Genomic DNA, 17,346 nt, shown 5'->3' with positions numbered 1-17,346 from the left:
TCACGGTGGAAAACCGGATTGGCAAAGCTGAAAAGTGGCAACAGCCTGCAATCAGTCGGCAGGAGAAACAGCATGGCTCAGTGGAAAGAGCCCGGGCTTGGGAGTCAGAGGTCATGGGTTCAAATCCCGGCTCTGCCACTCGTCAGCTGTGTGACTTTGGGCAAGTCACTCAGCTTCTCTGTGCTTTGGTTCCCTCATCTGGAAAATGGGGATGAAGACTGGGAGCCCCCTCGTGGGCCGACCTCTGCATCCTCCCCAGCGCTTAGAACAGTGCTTGGCACCTAGTAAGGGCTTAACAAATACCAAATTATGATTATTATGTTAAAGGTCACGGCTTCCAGTGAGGATTTTGAAGCTGAGGATCCAGAAGAGGGCGGCAAAGAAAAGCGAGTGGTTGATGTGAAAATAGGAGCAGAGCTGAGAAATCCCAGCGAAATCTCAAAGAAGCTGAGCAGGGAGAGGGAGAGAGCCCTCAGAATCCAAATCTCCAACAGAGAGGCTGCTTCACCGGGGAAAACTGGAAAAAAAGAAATAGTGGAAGGGCCTTTCGAGACATGGCGGGCCCCTCCGGCAGCCCGGAGGACGCGGAGAAGCAGCGAGGCGGGGATGGCAAGGTGAAGAGGGACGAGGACGATGCCCAACCTGAGGGGAAGAGGCTGAAGCTGGGCAAGGAGGGAGGAAGCGGCAGAAAGGAAGGAGAAGACATGCCTTGCCCGGCCAGGGAAGAGACCAGGACCCAAGCAGGTGGTGAAGGAAGAAGTGTAAGTGAAGAGGCCTCCGCGCCTCTACACAGCAAGGGCTGGGGGGAGGGCGTCCACGCCGCTCCACTTTATTTGTCCTCAGTGAAGTTAGTAACTGGGTAGCAAGCGAACCAGGAGGAAGGTGACGCTCTGTCCCAGGCCCTTGAGAAAGTGGAAGAGCGGAGGATTCAATAGTCAGTGCCAATCCTCGTTTCGGTCCTGTGCGTGACTTGCCTCATGGAGTCTCTCGAGCTAATCTGAGCTCCACAACCGAGCACGGTTCCCTGGTGGGGTGAGGAAAATGAGGCATCGAAACTCTGTTCCGGTCAGAGTGTTTGCTGTGGAGTGCTGTGGGGTTGGGGAGACGACAACAGGAACAACTGAGCGGCCTGACCATAGTCCCCATTCTGAACCTCTCAGACTGCGACGGAGGATTTCCGGCACGGCCCTCGTAGCGGGGTTCGGGATGCCAAAGCATCCAGAGGCCCTGGAAGAGGGTGTCGGGTGCAGTTTGTCTCCCAGGAGAGGGTTCTCCTGAACCGTTCCAGGGTTTTCCCTCTGCTGGGCCTGAGCTTCCTGGTCGGAGTTCAAAGGACAGCTGGAGGGGCCCAAACGGGCACCCAGATGGCTTCCCTGTGAGCCGCAGGGAGGAAAATTTTCTCCACCTCCTCCAGGTGCCGGCCCTCAGCTATTCGTTCATGCCACAGGTGGAGAGTTGGAGGTTTGTGTGTGAACGTGCTTCTTGTGATGATGTCTGGACACTTTCTGTGGCCTCATGATATGTTCCTAAGGGCAGAGGGCAGAGGCTGTTTCCCTTCCAGTGCTCTGGTATGAACTTTCTCCATTCAGATGCTCGTCTTAGGTTTTGTTTGGCCTCTGTTCCCTTCACTCGTAGTCATCAGTTCGGTCAGGTGGAGAGAACAGTGGAGTAACTGCTTTGTGGCGTAGAATGGCCTTCTTCCTCCACTTACTTGCACATTTGTTTTGCAAAATGGGCTTTGTGAGTGCTTATTACCATATTCTGCCCATAATAAGTGCTCAATAGATACAATTGATTGATTAGTTTATGTTCAGAAGCGGTTACGGATAATTCTTCTGTTTTCTTCCTGAATAAATGTTGGTTTTCCCACTGTGGGGCATCAGACGTTACATGATGCCCCAGAGAGAATCGTTTCCCCAGTCACGCTGTACAGGAGCAGTTGTGTTTGTTGCCCAGTGCCAAGTAGTGGGAAAGAGGTATCCAAACTGTATTCATGGAATGAAAATGCACCGCTCCTCCCAGAGAAGAAAATCTTTTATTTACTTAGTGGAAGCTTCATCAGGTGGCTGTCAGGTGACTCGTTTGGGGGGACTTGGAATCAGTGTGACGTGGAGAAGGCAGGGGCTGAAGTTTCTGGTTATGCCTTTAAAATGTAAAATTAATGCTTGGAATTTTTCCTTCTGAAACCACCCTCCTTTTCTTACCCGTCCTGTTTGTTAGCAAAAAGACAGAAGCAAAATTGGATTAAGCTTCCTTTGTCTTTAGACACCTTAAAACACAGACGCTGGACCTCCTTGCCCGAGTTTCAGTGAGTAACCAGTTCAAGAAATTTCATGTTTTGGAGATGTGGTTATTTAAAGAAGAAAATCCTATCTGACATTTAGACCAACAGAGGAAAATGTGCTTTGGAGGGCGATTTTAATTGGTTGGGGCTCTGAATAACAATCTTAAGAGAAGCAGTGTGGTTTAGTGGAAAGAGTATGGGTTTAGGAGTCAGAGGTCATGGGTTCTAATCCTGGCTCGCCACTTGTCTGCTGTGTGACTTTGGGCAAGTCACTTCACTTCTCTGGGCCTCAGTTACCTCATCTGAAAAATGGGGATTAAGACTGTTAGCCCCATGTGGGACAACCTGATTACCTTGTATTACCCCCTGTGCTTAGAACAGTGCTTGTCTTATTGTGAGCGCTTAACAAATGCCATGATTATTATTATTGATAAGCATGATTCTTTCTTTTTATAGGACCTGGTTTTTCTTCCAGTATTGCATGGCGTGTCTCAACATTCATAGAGCAGGCGTTCAAATTTCACCTTGAGTTTTCTGCTTGTTACCTGGATGAGGGTTTGGAAGCCAGGATGGCAAGCAAACACACAAATGCTGATTATTTTTCTCCCTTGCTGTTCTCGTTCTTCTGTTTGAGACTAGCGATTCATTCATTCATTCAATTGTATTTATTGAGCGCTTACTGTGTGCAGAGCACTGTACTAAGTGCTAGAGATGAAATAAACCAACCTGACTGTCATGAGCACTAAACAGTGGCTCTAAGGAAAGAGCATTTCTTCACACAAGCAAAGGAGATACGGAATGATGAGAAATATTCTGGAAATTGACTGATGCTTGTGTTTGCTTTGGCCCAGCCAAGGGGTGCCATCCACGCCTTTAATTAATTTCTCCTCCCATGCAGAGAGAAGTAGAGGTTCCATCACAGCTGAGCCTGCCCGTGCCATCACAGCAGGGACTTGTGACTTCTTCTTGGGCTTGTGGGGAGAGACATGGTGTAGCAGAAAAGAGGGAAGCATTAGCCTGGAAGCCAGAAGGCTTGGGTTCTACTTCCGGCTTGGCCGCTTCAATCCATCGATCGTATTTATTGAGCACTTACTGTGTGTGGAGAACTGTACTAAGTGCTTGGGAGAGTGAGGTTTAACAGAGCTGGTAAATACAGACATTAATATGAATAAATTAAATTACGGATCGGTACGTGTGCTGTGAGGCTGAGGGAGGGGAGAATAAAGGATGATGCAGAAGGGAGAGGGTGAAGAGGAAATGAGGACTTAGTCAGGAAAGGTCTCTTGGGGGAGATGTGCTTTTAATAAGACTTCCAAAGGTGGGGAGAGTGAACATCTGTCGGATACGAAGAGGGAGGAAGTTCTATGCCAGGGGCGGGACATGGGTGAGGGGTTGAAGGCAAGCTAGAGGAGATGGAGGTACAGTGAGTAGGTTGGCATCAGAAGAGCCAAGTTTGTGGGCTGGGTTGTAGTAGAAGTGCAGGGAACTAAAGTAGGAGGGGGCAAGATGATTGAGTGCTTTAAAACCAATGGTAAGGAGTTTCTGTTTGATACGGAGGTAGATGGGCAACCAAAGAGGCTCCTGAGGAATGGGGAAGCATGGACTGAATGATTCTGTAGAAAAATGATCCAGGCAGTAGAGTAAAATATGGCCTGAAGTGGGGAGAGAAAGGAGGCTGGGAGGTCAGCAAGAAGCGATGGAATAATAATAACAATAATGGTATTTAAGTGCTTACTATGTGCAGAGCACTGTTCTAAGCACTTGGGGGATACCAAGTGATCGGGTTGTCCCACGTGGGGCTCACAGTCTTAACCTCCATTTTACAGCTGAGGGAACTGAGGCCCAGAGAAGTTAAGTGGCTTGATCAAGGTCACACAGCTGACAAGTGGAGGAGCAGGGATTTAAACCCATGACCGCTGGCTCCCAAGCACGTGCTCTTTCCACTGAGTAATCAAGGAATGATATTAATCGTCTAATTAAATTAATCTAAATTAATTTAATAATTAGATTTATTTATTTATTTATCTAATAGATCTAATTAAAAATTTTCTGATTTTAATAAGACTTCCAAAGGTGGAGAGAGTGGACATCTGTCGGATACAAAGAGGGAGGAAGTTCTACGCCGGGGCAGGACGTGGGTGAGGGGTTGGAGTCAAACTAGATGAGATGGAGGTACAGTGAGTAGGTTGGAATTAGTAGAGCAAAGTTTGTGGGCTGGGTTATAGTAGAAAAGCAAATAAATAAGTCTAATAAATAAATTAGATTAATAAAATTAAAATCAGAAAATACCTTGGAATAATCAAGGTAGGATAGGAGAAGTTAGTTGGATTAGCATCGTAGCATTTTGGATGGAGACTTGCAATTTCTTCCCTCCCTAACTGTTATCTTCAGGTTCTTATTCTCTGAGGGCCCTCTCTCCTCTGCCTTGTCTGGGTCACTATCCTAAAAAAGCCTCTTTTCCTCTAGACTATCAGCTCCTTGTGGAGAGGGAACACCAGCATGGCTCAGTGGAAAGAGCACGGGCTTTGGAGTGAGAGGTCATGGGTTCAAATCCTGGCTCCGCCAACTGTCAGCTGTGTGACCTTGGGCAAGTCACTTAACTTCTCTGGGCCTCAGTTACCTCATCTGGAAAATGGGGATTAAAACTGTGAGCCCCCCATGGGACAACCTGATCACCTTGTAACCTCCCCAGTGCTTAGAACGTTGCTTTGCACATAGTAAGTGCTTAATAAATGCCATTATTATGTCTACCAACTCTGTTTTATTGTACTTTCCTGAGTGCTTAGTAAATACAGTGCTCCACCCACAGTATATGCTCAATAAAATGATTGATTGATTGATTCTGAGTTCCACTATACCATCTATCGCCCTATCCCTCTCCTACTGTTCCTATCCAAACTTCTTGAGTCAGTTGTGTTCTCCCATTACCTCTGCTCCCCTTGAACTTCTCCACTTCACTTTTCCTCCAATTCCCTCTTGACCCTCTTCAATACGGTCTCTACCCTCTTCGCTCCACTGAGACCACTCGTTACAAAGTCATCAGTGACCTCTTTCTTGCCAAATCCAAGGGAGTCTATTCTATCCTAGTTCTCCTCCATCAACCAGTCAATTCATCTATGGTACTTAATAACCACACACCATGTGTAGATCTCTCTACTAAACATTTGGGAAGGTACAGTACAGTCTGTAGACACCATCTCTGCCCTCAGAGAGCAACCTTTTGGATGCCTTTGATACTTTCCCTACTTGAAATGCTGTCTAACCCTGGTTTTACCAACATAGTTCTCTTCGATTCTCTTCCTATCGCTTTGGCCGATTGATTCCCGGTCTGTTTCAACAGCTCTTCCTCTGCCTCCCACCCCAGACCTATTCAGTTATTCTTCACATCTCCAGGACTGCAGTCTCCCCACTCTCTAGTTCATACTTCACATTGATGACTGGATTATTTTTAAAAAACATCATTCCGCATAGCTCTCCCTAGTCCCCAGAAACCTCAAGTCGCTACCTATCCTTCTCCAATCAAGCAGAAACTCCTTTTTGCTCAAAGACACTCTGTTAGCTCTCCTTCCAACTTATCCCCCCTTTTCTCCCACTCTATCCCAGCACTCTTCATTCCTGTCAAAATACTTGTTATTGTCTCCCAAGGTCCCACCCTTCCTGTTTCCTGGAATGCCCTCTCGCTTCCAATATGACAGACCAGAGTCCTCCCTTCCTTCAAAGCCCTTCTGAAATTTCATCTCCTTCCGAAGGCCTTCCCCAATTAATTTTTCTTCCCCCCTGCTTATTTCCCACCCTGTGACTTAATAATAATAATAATGATAACTAAGGTACTTGTTAAGTGCTTACTATGTGCCCACCATTGGGGTAGATACAAGTTAAGCAGGTTGATCACAGTCCCTGTCCCAGTCTCACATTCTTAATCCCATTTGACTGATGAGGTAACTGAAGCCCAGAGAAGTTACGTGACTTGCCCAAGGTCACACAGCAGACATGTGGCAGAGCCAGCATTAGAACCCATGTCCTTCCAACTCCCCATTTCATGCTCTATCCACTAAGCCAAGCTGCTTAGTGCGTCTCTGCCACCTAAGCATATGAGCTCTCAAACCCTCTGTGACACTTGGTATATATCTAATATATGCTCTTACTTAAACACTAACTTAAGTTCATATCCCCTTTTCCATCTTTTCCTTTCTGTAATTCATGTTAGGGTCTCTATGCCCCACTAAACTGTAAACTCCTTGAGGGCAGGAATCTTGTCTACTTACTCTGTACTCTTCTAAGTTCTTAGTACAATGCTCTGAATACAGTAGATTCTATATAGATAGCATTTTTTATAATAATAATAACTTTGATATTAAGCGCTTACTAAATCACTGTTCTAAGTGCTGGGGAGGATACAAGGTGATCAGGTTGTCTCATGTGGGGCTCACAATCTTAATCCCCATTTTACAGATGAGGTAACTGAGGCACAGGGAAGTTAAGTGACTTGCCCAAAGTCACACAGCTGACAAGCGGAGGAGCAGGGATTTGAACCCATGACCTCTGACCCCCAAGCCCGTGCTCTATAATAATAATAATAATAATAATGATGGCATTTGTTAAGCGCTTACTATGTGCAAAGCACTGTTCTAAGCGTTGGGGAGGATACAAGGTGATCAGGTTGTCCCATGTGGGGCTCACAGTCTTCATCCCCATTTTACAGATGAGGGAACTGAGGCACAGAGAAGTTAAGTGACTTGCCCAAAGTCACATGGCTGACAAGCGGCAGAGCTGGGATTTGAACCCGTGACCTCTGACTCCCAAGCCCGGGCTCTTTCCACTGAGCCATGCTGCTTCTCTATTATGTGATTTGTCAATGGATAAATACTAAGTGGTGGAGAAAAACAGAGGAATTAATTGGATTGTGACTTCCCCCTCCCACCTGAGGTATTTCAATCAAAATCTTAAGCCTTCCTGGAAAAGGGGAGAAAATCTTTGCCAGGTTTCCAAAGGTACTAAATGATTTCCCTGCAGCTCCTTCGACACGATTGAGGTGGTGGAAAGGATATTAAAAGATATACCAAGTCCCAGAACTGAGATTAGCCCAGTAGGCTGAGACCATTCCATGGGGCCATCCTTAATTTACCTAGAGAGGATAAATGGAACCACCTGCCTAGAAAAACCGAGAGATGTCCGATTGGAGCCATTAAGGAGAAAATAATAGGAGTGGTTCTACAGCTTTTGTGGACCTTTCTGTTTTTTATCGGCAGTAACCTAAAATGACGGCTAACTAATGAGAAAAATTGACAGTGAATGCTTTTTGTTGTTGTTTGGCATGGCAAGATTAACCATTTCAGATTGTGTATCAATCAGTGGTATTTACTGAGCGCTTACTAAGAGCAGAGCACTGTACAAAGTGCTTGGGAGAGTCCATGTGGGAGAGTCCACTGAGCGTGGCTCAGTGGGAAGAGCACGGGCTTTGGAGTCAGTGGTCATGGGTTCAAATCCTGGCTCCGCCAATTGTCAGTTGTGTGACTTTGAGCAAGTCACTTCACTTCTCTGGGCCTCAGTTACCTCATCTATAAAATGGGGATTAAGACTGTGAACCCCCCGTGGGACAACCTGATCACCTTGTAACCTCCCCAGTGCTTAGAACGGTGCTTTGCACATAGTAAGTGCTGCTTAAATGCCATTATTATTATTATTATTATTACAATACAACAGAATTAGCGGACATATTCCCTGCCTATAAGGAGCTTTCATGTGCACAGAAGGTGAGTTTGGCCTGCTGATTGTGTCCGTAGCCCTCTTGGGGCTGCAGCCTTGCTGCCTCCTCTAGTTCCTGTGTATACTCAACTAGTCTGCACGGGACCAGGACTGCAGGCTGGAATCAACCAGTTAGGAAATTGTATTGACTGAGCAGGTGGAAGAAAAAAGACACAACCACTAGACTGTAAGATCGATATGGGCAGGGAATGTGTCTGTTTGTTGTTATGTTGTACTCTCCCAGAAGCTTAGTACAGTACTCTGCATCCAGGAAGTGCTCAATAAATATGAATGAATAAAAAAAAATGGTTGGATGATCTCTGTGCCTCAGTTACCTTATCTGTCAAATGGGGATTAAGACTGTGAGCCCCACGTGGGACAACCTGATCACCTTGTATCCTCCCCAGTGCTTAGAACAGTGCTTTGCACATAGTAAACGCTTAACAAAAGCCATTATTATAATTATTATATCAATGAATGAATGAACCAGTGACTTAAAGAGAGAGAGGTCAGTCCCCTCCTATCGTAGAAATTTCCATCAAAATCTTAAAGCTTCCTGGCACGTGGGACATGGAGGATGTCCAATCTGGTCAGCTTGAATCTACATCAGCTCTTGGGAACTTGCATTTCCCAAGCGCTTAGTACAGTGCTCTGCACACAGTAAGCGCTCAATAGATACGATTGAATGAATGAATCTGACACATAATAAGTGGCAGAGCCAGGATTAGAGCCTACATCCTCTGACGACATGGCTGGTGTTTTTTCCATTTGGTCGCACTGCTTCCATGGCTGCCATCCCGATATGACTTGGAGTTGTGAGATTTCCTTTAGGAGGCTTCTTGGAGGAGGAGGTGGGATTCTAGGAGAAGAGCTGGGGTCTGCTGGATTTGAAGGGGAAGGCAGGGAGATAGGATCAAAGAGTCAGAGAGAAGAGCGAGGTAGTAAGTGGATGTGGGAGGACCAAAGAGTGAGTGGGGAAGTGAGGTTGAAGGGGCTCTGATGTGTACCTTGGAGAGAAATGATGGAAGGCCCTGAAAGTAATTTTTGTTTGTGGTGAAGGAAATGAGGTAATCACTGAGGTTTTTTGGGTGTGGAGAGATAATAATGATGGCATTTATTAAGCGCTTACTATGTGCAAAGCACTGATCTAAGCGCTGGGCACTGTTCTAAAGGCACCAAAGAAGGATAACTGTCAGGAAAGGGTAGAAGAGTTTGAAGCTGGAAAGGCCAGTTGGGAGACCAGAGGGTACTCTGACTAGATTCATTCATTCAATCAGATTTATTGAGCACTGTACTGAGCTCTTGGGAAGTACAGGATGGCAAAATATAGAGACGGTCCCTACCCAACAATGGTAGATACTACACTGTGGTTATTCATTCATTCATTCAGTCATTCAATCATATTTCTTGAGTGCTTACTGTGTGCAGAACACTGTACTAAGCACTTGGGTTAGTGGGATGGGGAGACAGCTGTTTTGTCTGGTGGAGAGCAATGGTCCCAGGCTAGAGACGAACTAGATGCCACAGAGGAGAAAATTGGCCCCGGCAGGGGGACTAGCAATAATAATAATAATTGTGGTATTTATTAAGCTCTTACTGTATGCCAGGCACTGTACTGAGTGCAGGGGTGGCTACAAGCAGCGTGGCTCAGTGGAAAGAGCCCGAGCTTTGGACTTAGAGGTCATGGGTTCAAATCCCCGCTCTGCCAATTGTCAGCTGTGGGACTTTGGGCAAGTCACTTAACTTCTCTGTGCCTCAGTTACCTCATCTGGAAAATGAGGATTGAGACTGTGAGCCTCCCATGGGACAGCCCGATCACCTTGTAACCTCCCCAGTGCTTAGAACAGTGCTTTGCACATAGTAAGCCTTAATAAATGCCACCATTATTGTTATTATTATTATTACAAGCAAATCGGGTTGGACACAATCCCTGTCCCACATGGGGCTCCCAGTCTGAAACCCCATTTTACAGAGGTGACTGAGGCCCAGAGAAGTGACCTGCCCAAGCTCACACAGCAAAGCAGCAGCGTCAGGACTAGAACCCACGACCTTCTGACTCCCGGGCACATAGTTTATCTGCTACGCCATGCTGCTTGAGGGGCAACCCCGGTTAGACTTGTGGATAACTTTAGAAGTTATTTGCCTTATCATTTGAAATAATGGCAGTGATACTTTAGAGGATGTGAAGTGCCCCCAAACTTTCAAATGGAAAACTCGTATCCATCGGTATGGGCTTCCCGATGTGCCTGTGTTTCCAAAGAGAAGGAGCATGAAAATGAGCAACTGATCCATTGAGATGCAACATAATAATAATAATGATGGCATTTATTAAGCGCTTACTATATGCAAAGCACTGTTCTAAGCGCTGGGGAGGTTACAAGGTGATCAGGTTGTCCCACAGGGGGCTCGCAGTCTTAATCCCCATTTAAAAGATGAGGTAACTGAGGCACAGAGAAGTTAAGTGACTTCCAAAGTCACACAGAGCCAGGATTTGAACCCATGACCTCTGACTCCAAAGTCCGGGCTCTTTCCACTGAGCCACAATGCTTCTCTGTGAGATGAGACTAAAAATAATTGTGGTATTGGTTAAATACCCACTATGGGCAATTAAGCTTGGGGGCAGATGCGATACAATCAGATCGGACGCAGTTCCTCTCCCACGTGGGGATCACAGTCGAAGAGGCCCGAGAAGCAGCGTAGAGCTAGTGGATAGAGCACGGATCTGGGGAGTCAGAAGGACTTGGGCCCCAATCTCGGTTCAACCGCTTGTCTGCCGTGTGACCTTGGGTAAGTCACTTCTGTTATCTGTGCTTCAATTACCTCATCTGTAGAATTCACTCATTCATTCAATTATTTTTATTGAGCGCTTACTGCATGCCAAGCACTGTACTAAGCGCTTGGGAAGTACAAGTCGGCAACATATAGAGATGGTCCCTACCCAACGAGGGGCTCACAGTCTAAAGTGAGATTAAGCCTCTGAGCCCCATGTGGGAAATGGACCGCTTCCAACCTGAATATACCTAGGACTGAAGTACAGTGTCTGGCACATAGTAAGCTCTCAACAAATATCCTTAAAAGGAGAAAGAAAGAGGTTTAATCCTCATTTTACCAATTTGGAAACTGAGGCGCAGAGAAGGTACATGACTTGCTCTTTCCCAACTGCTTCCAAACATACCTAGCCATAAAAAAAGAAAAACTCCTTTAACCCCTTGGCCCCCACCAATTTTCATCCAGTCTCCAGCCTACTAGTCCTTCCCAAACTCCTCCAGCGAGTTGTTGATTCCCACTTCCCCTCCTCCGATTCCCTCCTGGACCCCCTCCAGTCTGGCTTCCATCCCCTTCACTCCACAGATCCCACCCTCTCAAAAGTCACCAGTGATCTTCTTGCCAAATCCAGTGGCCTCCACTCCATCCTAATCCTCCTCAACCTCTCAGCCGTCTTCTACCGTGTCGGCTACCCCCTTCTCCTGGAAAAATTATCCAACCTCGGCTTCACTGACACTGTCCTCTCCTGGTTCTCCTCCTATCTCTCTGACTGCTCCTTCTCAGTCTCTTTTACGGGTTCCTCCTCTGCCTCCCGCCCCCTAAATGTGGGCGTCTCTCAAGGCCTGTTCTGAGTCCCCATCTATTCTCCATCTACACCCTCTCCCTCGGAGAATTTAAGCACGCAGTACAGTGATTTTTACCCAAGGAGTGCTCAATAAATACTATTGACTGATTTGCATGCCCAACTTCAACTACTATCTCTATGAGAAGGATTCCCAAATCTCCCTCTCCAGCTTCAACCTCTCTCCTTCTCTGCAGTCTCGCATTTCCTCCCTCCTTAGAGGCTGGTGAGTAGGAGTCAGGAATGGATTTGGTAATAATAATAATAATAATGATGATGGCATTTGTTAAACCGCTTACTATGTGCAAAGCACTGTTCTAAGCGCTGGGGAGGCTACAAGGTGATCAGGTTGTCCCACGGGGGGGCTTACAGTCGATCTCCATTTTACAGATGAGGTAATTGAGGCCCAGAGAGGTGAAGTGACATGCCCAAAGTCACACAGCTGGCAATTGGTGGAGCCGGGATTTGAACCCGTGACCACTGATTCCGAAGCCCGGGCTCTTTCCACTGAGCCATGCTGCTTCTCAATAGGTAGATGCCCCGGTGGGCAGCAAGTTCTGCAATGGTGGGGGTGGCTAGAGGCAATGCTAAAAGTGCTGAACTGCACAGAAGCCTCCCACCACATCATAGTCCGGCCAACCGGTCGCTCGGCCTCAGCCTCCCACCACGGCTCAGTCCAGCCGGCAAAGCCCTCAGCCACCGCCTCCTGAAAATGGACCCGTCTGGCCAGTCTAGCCCTCAGCCACTGTTTTCCTTCTCAGCCGGGGCACCCATTGCTGCTCCCTGACCCCTTCCCTGCCCTTTCCCAGCCTGGTTTCCAGAGAAAGAGAGAGAAAGGTAACCTTGGCCTATGTAGTATCTCTCTCTCCTCACCCTCTTCCATCCTCCCTGGCTCTAACTTTAATCTAACTAACTCTAACTCTAATCGCTGCCACTGAGGACTTCCACAGAGGAGGAGGAAGGAGTCTGTGGGCCCAAATGAGAGGGGCCGGGCCAGCCAACAGCTTTTGTGCCACCTGAACTCGGGCACAGGCTCCCCACCAGGCTGCGGGCAGAGCCGCTATGGGTACAGGGAAAAATGGGTGACGGACAGTGGCCGCTTTCTGTGGTTTCTGATCCTACTCAGTAGGTGGAGGCCAGGAAGAGGGCTGGAAGCTGGGTCACCAGGCTTCAACCCTCCTTAATATCCCCATCCCCCCGCCTCCCAATCCCAATCTCTTATCCCTGATGGCTTTGCCTTATTGAAACCATCAGTCATGAGCTCCCCCAAATCTCCTCTGCTCCCCCTAGTCCCCTCTTTGACTCTCCCATCCTTCCCAGTAGTATCTCAAGAGGGGATCTCCTGCGTCACAGCACCAGGTTGAAGGGAGCTGAGGAGAGAGTTGGAAGAGAGGAAGACGGGGCAGCATGTATAAAAATCACATTCAAACAATTTGTAAAGGAATGGTAAGACGGAGCTAGGACCATAACTGGAGGGCGCAGTGGGATTGGGGGATACAGAATTATTATTATTATTGTTATGTAGAAATAAGGGATACAGAATTATTATTATTATATGGAAATATTTGAAAGCAGACGTGAAGGAATCATTCTAGACTGTGAGCCTGTTGTTGGGTAGGGACCGTCTCTATACGTTACCGATTTGTACTTCTCAAGGGCTTAGTACAGTGCTCTGCACACAGCACTCAATAAATATGATTGAATGAATGAAAATCTAATGCCTCCATCTACAACTTCGACCCCACCCCCTCACACCTTATTAAAACTTTAGCCCTCTCCCTTCTTCCCTCCCCAACTGCCATCTTCAACTGCTCAATCTCCGATTCATTCATTCAGTCGTATTTATTGAGTGCTTTCTGTGTGCAGAATAATGTACTAAGCGCTCGGGAAGTACAAGTCAACAACATATAGAGACGGTCCCCACCCAACAACGGGCTCACAGTCTAGAATGACTCCTTAACATCTGCTTTCAAATATCTCCACATAATAATAATAATTCTGTATCCCTCATTTCCACATAACAATAATAATAATAATTCTGTATCCCTCAATCTCACTGCGCCTTCCAGTTATGGTCCCAGCTCTGGTCCTACCATTCCTTTACAAATTGTTTGAATGCAACGTTTATACATGCTGCCTCCTCTTCCTCTCTTCCAACTCTCTCCTCAGCTCCCTTCAATCTGGCCTCCACCCACTCCATTCCAATTAAAACACCATCTCTATGCGGATGACTGGGACCCTCGGAAAAGGATCCTTGATTAGATGGGTGTTGTGGGGAGGAGGCAATTCCACAAGAGGAAGGGAGGGGCTGGGAGAAAGGGGAGGACCCAATGGAAAGAGCACGGGCCTCGGCGTCGGGCGACGTGAATTGTAACCCCAACTCTGCCGCTTGCCTGCTGTGTGCCCTTGGGCAAGTCACTCCACTTCTCTGTGCCTCAGTTACCTCATCTTTAAAATGGGAATTGAGACTTTGAGCCCCATGTGGGACAGAGACTGTGTCCAACCCGATTTGCTTGTCTCCATGCCACCGCTTAGTATAGTGCCTGGCACATAGTACGTGCTTAACAAATACCATTGTTATTATTATTATCGTTATTACCTAATTGGACTGCTAGCCCCATGAGGGGCGGGGACCGTATCTATATGACTTGATAACCTTGATTCTAGCACAGTGTTTAGTGTAGCGCTTGGCAAATGCTGTGCTCTGCACACAGTAAGCGCTCAATAAATACGATTGATTGATTGACAAATATCACACTTCTTATTATCAACCTGCGTGGCAGCTAAGAGCTGAACCCTATCTAACTGGGTCAACTGAACGGCAAACTGTAGTCTCTCCGGCCCAGGGGAAGAGCCACCCTGAGGCCGGAGGGCAAGTGGAGAGGGATACGGGCCCCTTCCTGGGGGATTATGTCCCCAACCTAGCAGGTGGAGGGCAGGGAGGTGCCAGGGGGACTGGTTTCCAGCTCAACCTGTGATGTGTGGATAGTGGATCCTGTGTCATCATGGGCAGAATGTTATTACTCTTTGCCCTGTTGATTATCCCCCTAACCTTCTCATCCTGCCATCCCATGCCAAGGCAGCACTGAAAAGTTCCCATGTTTATTTTATATTTATTTATTCACTTTTGTTATTATGTCAGGCATGCGATCCCTTCACTCCACCGAGACTGTGCTTTCTAAGGTAACTAATGGCCTCCCGACAGCTAAGCACTCTTTGGACGCTTGGTAATCTCCCCATTCTCAGCTCCACAGCACTTGTGTATATATTCATAATTTAAAATTTTACATTTATGTCTGTCTCCCCCTCTAGACAGGAAGCTACCAAATCTTTTGTATTGTAATAATAATGATAGCATTTATTAAGAGCTTAACTATGTGCAAGGCACTGTTCTAAGCGCTGGGGAGGTTACAAGGTGATCAGGTTGTCCCATGTGGGACTCACAGTCTTAATCCCCATTTTACAGATGAGGTAACTGAGGCACAGAGAAATCAAGTGACTTGCCCAAAGTCACACAGCTGACAAGTGGCGGAGCTGGGATTTGAACCTATGATCTCTGACTCCAAAGCCCAGGGTCTTTCCACTGAGCCACGCTGCTTCTCGTACTCTCCCAAGCGCTCAGTACACTGCTCTGCACACAGTAAGGGCTCAATAAATATGATTGATCGATGGACTGATTGATAATTCACAGGGTAAGACCCTCATTGAGTTCCTCCACATCACATAGGAAGTCCTCACAGTTGATGTCACCCATTCCCCGGGGACACGTTCCAGGATCGGAATGTCGAGAGAGAGACTGGGGTCAAAAGCCTGAGCCGTACAAAATTTATTCTGTGGGGGAAATTGAACCTCTGTTTTAGGATAGATTTAATTTTTGAATTATTTTGCACATGACGAATTGAACTTCCCTTCTGGGAGGAATATGATTACTTAATTATTTGGATGTGGTGAATCAAATTTCCCCTATCGGGAGGAATATGGTTATTTAATTATATTGGGGCTTCTCTATCAGGAGGAATAAACGTGTGAATTTGTCCCATGTGGCCTAGCATCTAGATCCCACCCATGAAAGCTTCCCATTTGGGAGAAATTCACTTAAGCATTATCCTCCCATAGTCAAACACCTAACTCCTGCCCACGAACTCTCAGAGAGACACTCAGTTGTTCCACGGTCTCTTACTTCATGTAGACAGGGCAGGCTTCCCACGCTCTGGGCAGGGGCTCCATGGGATCGGCTTCTGCAATTTCTGATCCGCTGCTTCTAAGGTCAGAGGCCGCAGGTGTTTTTTTTTTACCTGCGCTCCCAGGGTGTTCTGTTCTCCTCTAGTCCAATCTCTGTTCCATCCCCTCCCTATCCCTTATTTGATTAGAGAAGCAGAGTGGCTCAGTGGAAAGAGCGCGGGCTTGGTGTCAGAGGTTGTGGGTTCAAATCCCATTCCAGCCACTTGACAGCTGTGTGACTTTGGGCTTAACTTCTCTGGGCCTCAGTTGCCTCATCTGTAAAATGGGGATTAAAGCTGTGAGCCCCACGTGGGACAACCTGATCATATTCCCCCTCAGCTCTTAGAACATAGTATGTGCTTAACAAATACCATCATCACTATTATTATTATTATTATTGGCATAGGACTGAGGGGCACCTTCTATATTGTACTTCCCAAGTGCTTAGTACAGTGCTGTGCACACAGTAAGCCCCAATAAATACGACTGAATGAATGAAAGAATTCCTGGCCTGGTAAGTCTAATCCAGCACTTAGAACAGTGCTTTGCACATAGTAAGCGCTTAACAAATACCATCATCATTATTATTATTATCTAGTGGTTTCGGTTACTGATTGGCCACTCGGGACCTGACAACCCCAGTGCTTAGTGTTGTGCTTGGCACATGGTAAGAACTTTACAAATACCACTATTGCATTCTCCAAGCACCTTATTCAGTTCTCTGCATCCAGTAACTTCAGTTGCCTAAATCATACTACTCATCTGACACTGATGACGTGGCTGGGGAAAGGGGATCAGAGGGGGCAGAAATCTCAGCCCAGGCCGGAGCTTGAAGTTTGGCCCCCTGCAGATTTGGGAGAAAATTAGAAATATCCTCTGCAACAATTCTCTCCCCCCAAACACCCTCACCCTTAGTAGATTGTGGAAATCTTTGCCTGCTAGGGAGTATTCTGAAGACACAATGGCTTATGTTCCCAGATCACCCCAGACTAGATAATCTAGGGCCAGAAATTGTTTATGCAAAATTAACAGTAACGTTCCAGCTGAAAAGCTGTGACCAGAGGATTTTTTTGGAGCACAAAAAGCAAACATTTCTATAATAATTATGGAATTCATTGAGCGCTTCTGATGTGCTGGGGTAAAGACATTGTTTATACCAATGATATACCCTAGGTTTGATGTTTTTAATGGTATTTGTTAAGCGCTCACTCTGTCTGTCTCCCCCCTTCTAGACTGTGAGCCCGTTGTTGAATAGGGACCGTCTCTATATGCTGCCGACGTGTACTTCCTAAGCATTTAGTACAGTACTCTGCACACCGTAAGCACTCAATAAATACAATCAAATGAATGAATGCCAAGCACCATACTAAGCCTTGGGGTAGATACAAGACAATCAGGTCGGGTACAATCCGTGTCCCACAGACCGTTTCATAATTTCCATTTAACAGGTGAGGTAACTGAGGCACAGAGAAGTCAAGTGATTGTTCAA

The 17,346-nt window shown here is 46.7% G+C and overlaps 1 protein-coding gene across 11 annotated transcripts in view; it reads left to right on the top strand.

Annotated features, from left to right (window-relative positions):
- The first annotated feature begins 379 nt into the window (after nucleotides 1–379).
- The window catches only part of RBFOX1 (RNA binding fox-1 homolog 1), a 2,849,206-nt gene continuing 2,832,239 nt past the window's right edge, over nucleotides 380–17,346 (top strand). For 3 of the 11 annotated variants that reach the window (XM_038762609.1, XM_038762601.1, XM_038762605.1), the window contains exon 1: nucleotides 467–761. In XM_038762609.1, coding sequence (XP_038618537.1) covers nucleotides 555–761 — 207 coding nt within the window. In that variant the 5' untranslated portion in view covers nucleotides 467–554. Of the gene's footprint in view, nucleotides 762–17,346 lie in introns of all 11 variants that reach the window. The other 8 variants (XM_038762607.1, XM_038762606.1, XM_038762598.1 and 5 more) reach the window with 7 other exon arrangements.

This window comes from Tachyglossus aculeatus, chromosome 21 (genome assembly GCF_015852505.1).
Source record: "Tachyglossus aculeatus isolate mTacAcu1 chromosome 21, mTacAcu1.pri, whole genome shotgun sequence".
Lineage (NCBI taxonomy): Eukaryota > Metazoa > Chordata > Mammalia > Monotremata > Tachyglossidae > Tachyglossus > Tachyglossus aculeatus.
The sequence above is the reverse complement of the archived record's forward strand: the minus strand, read 5'-3'. Positions and strand labels throughout refer to the sequence as shown.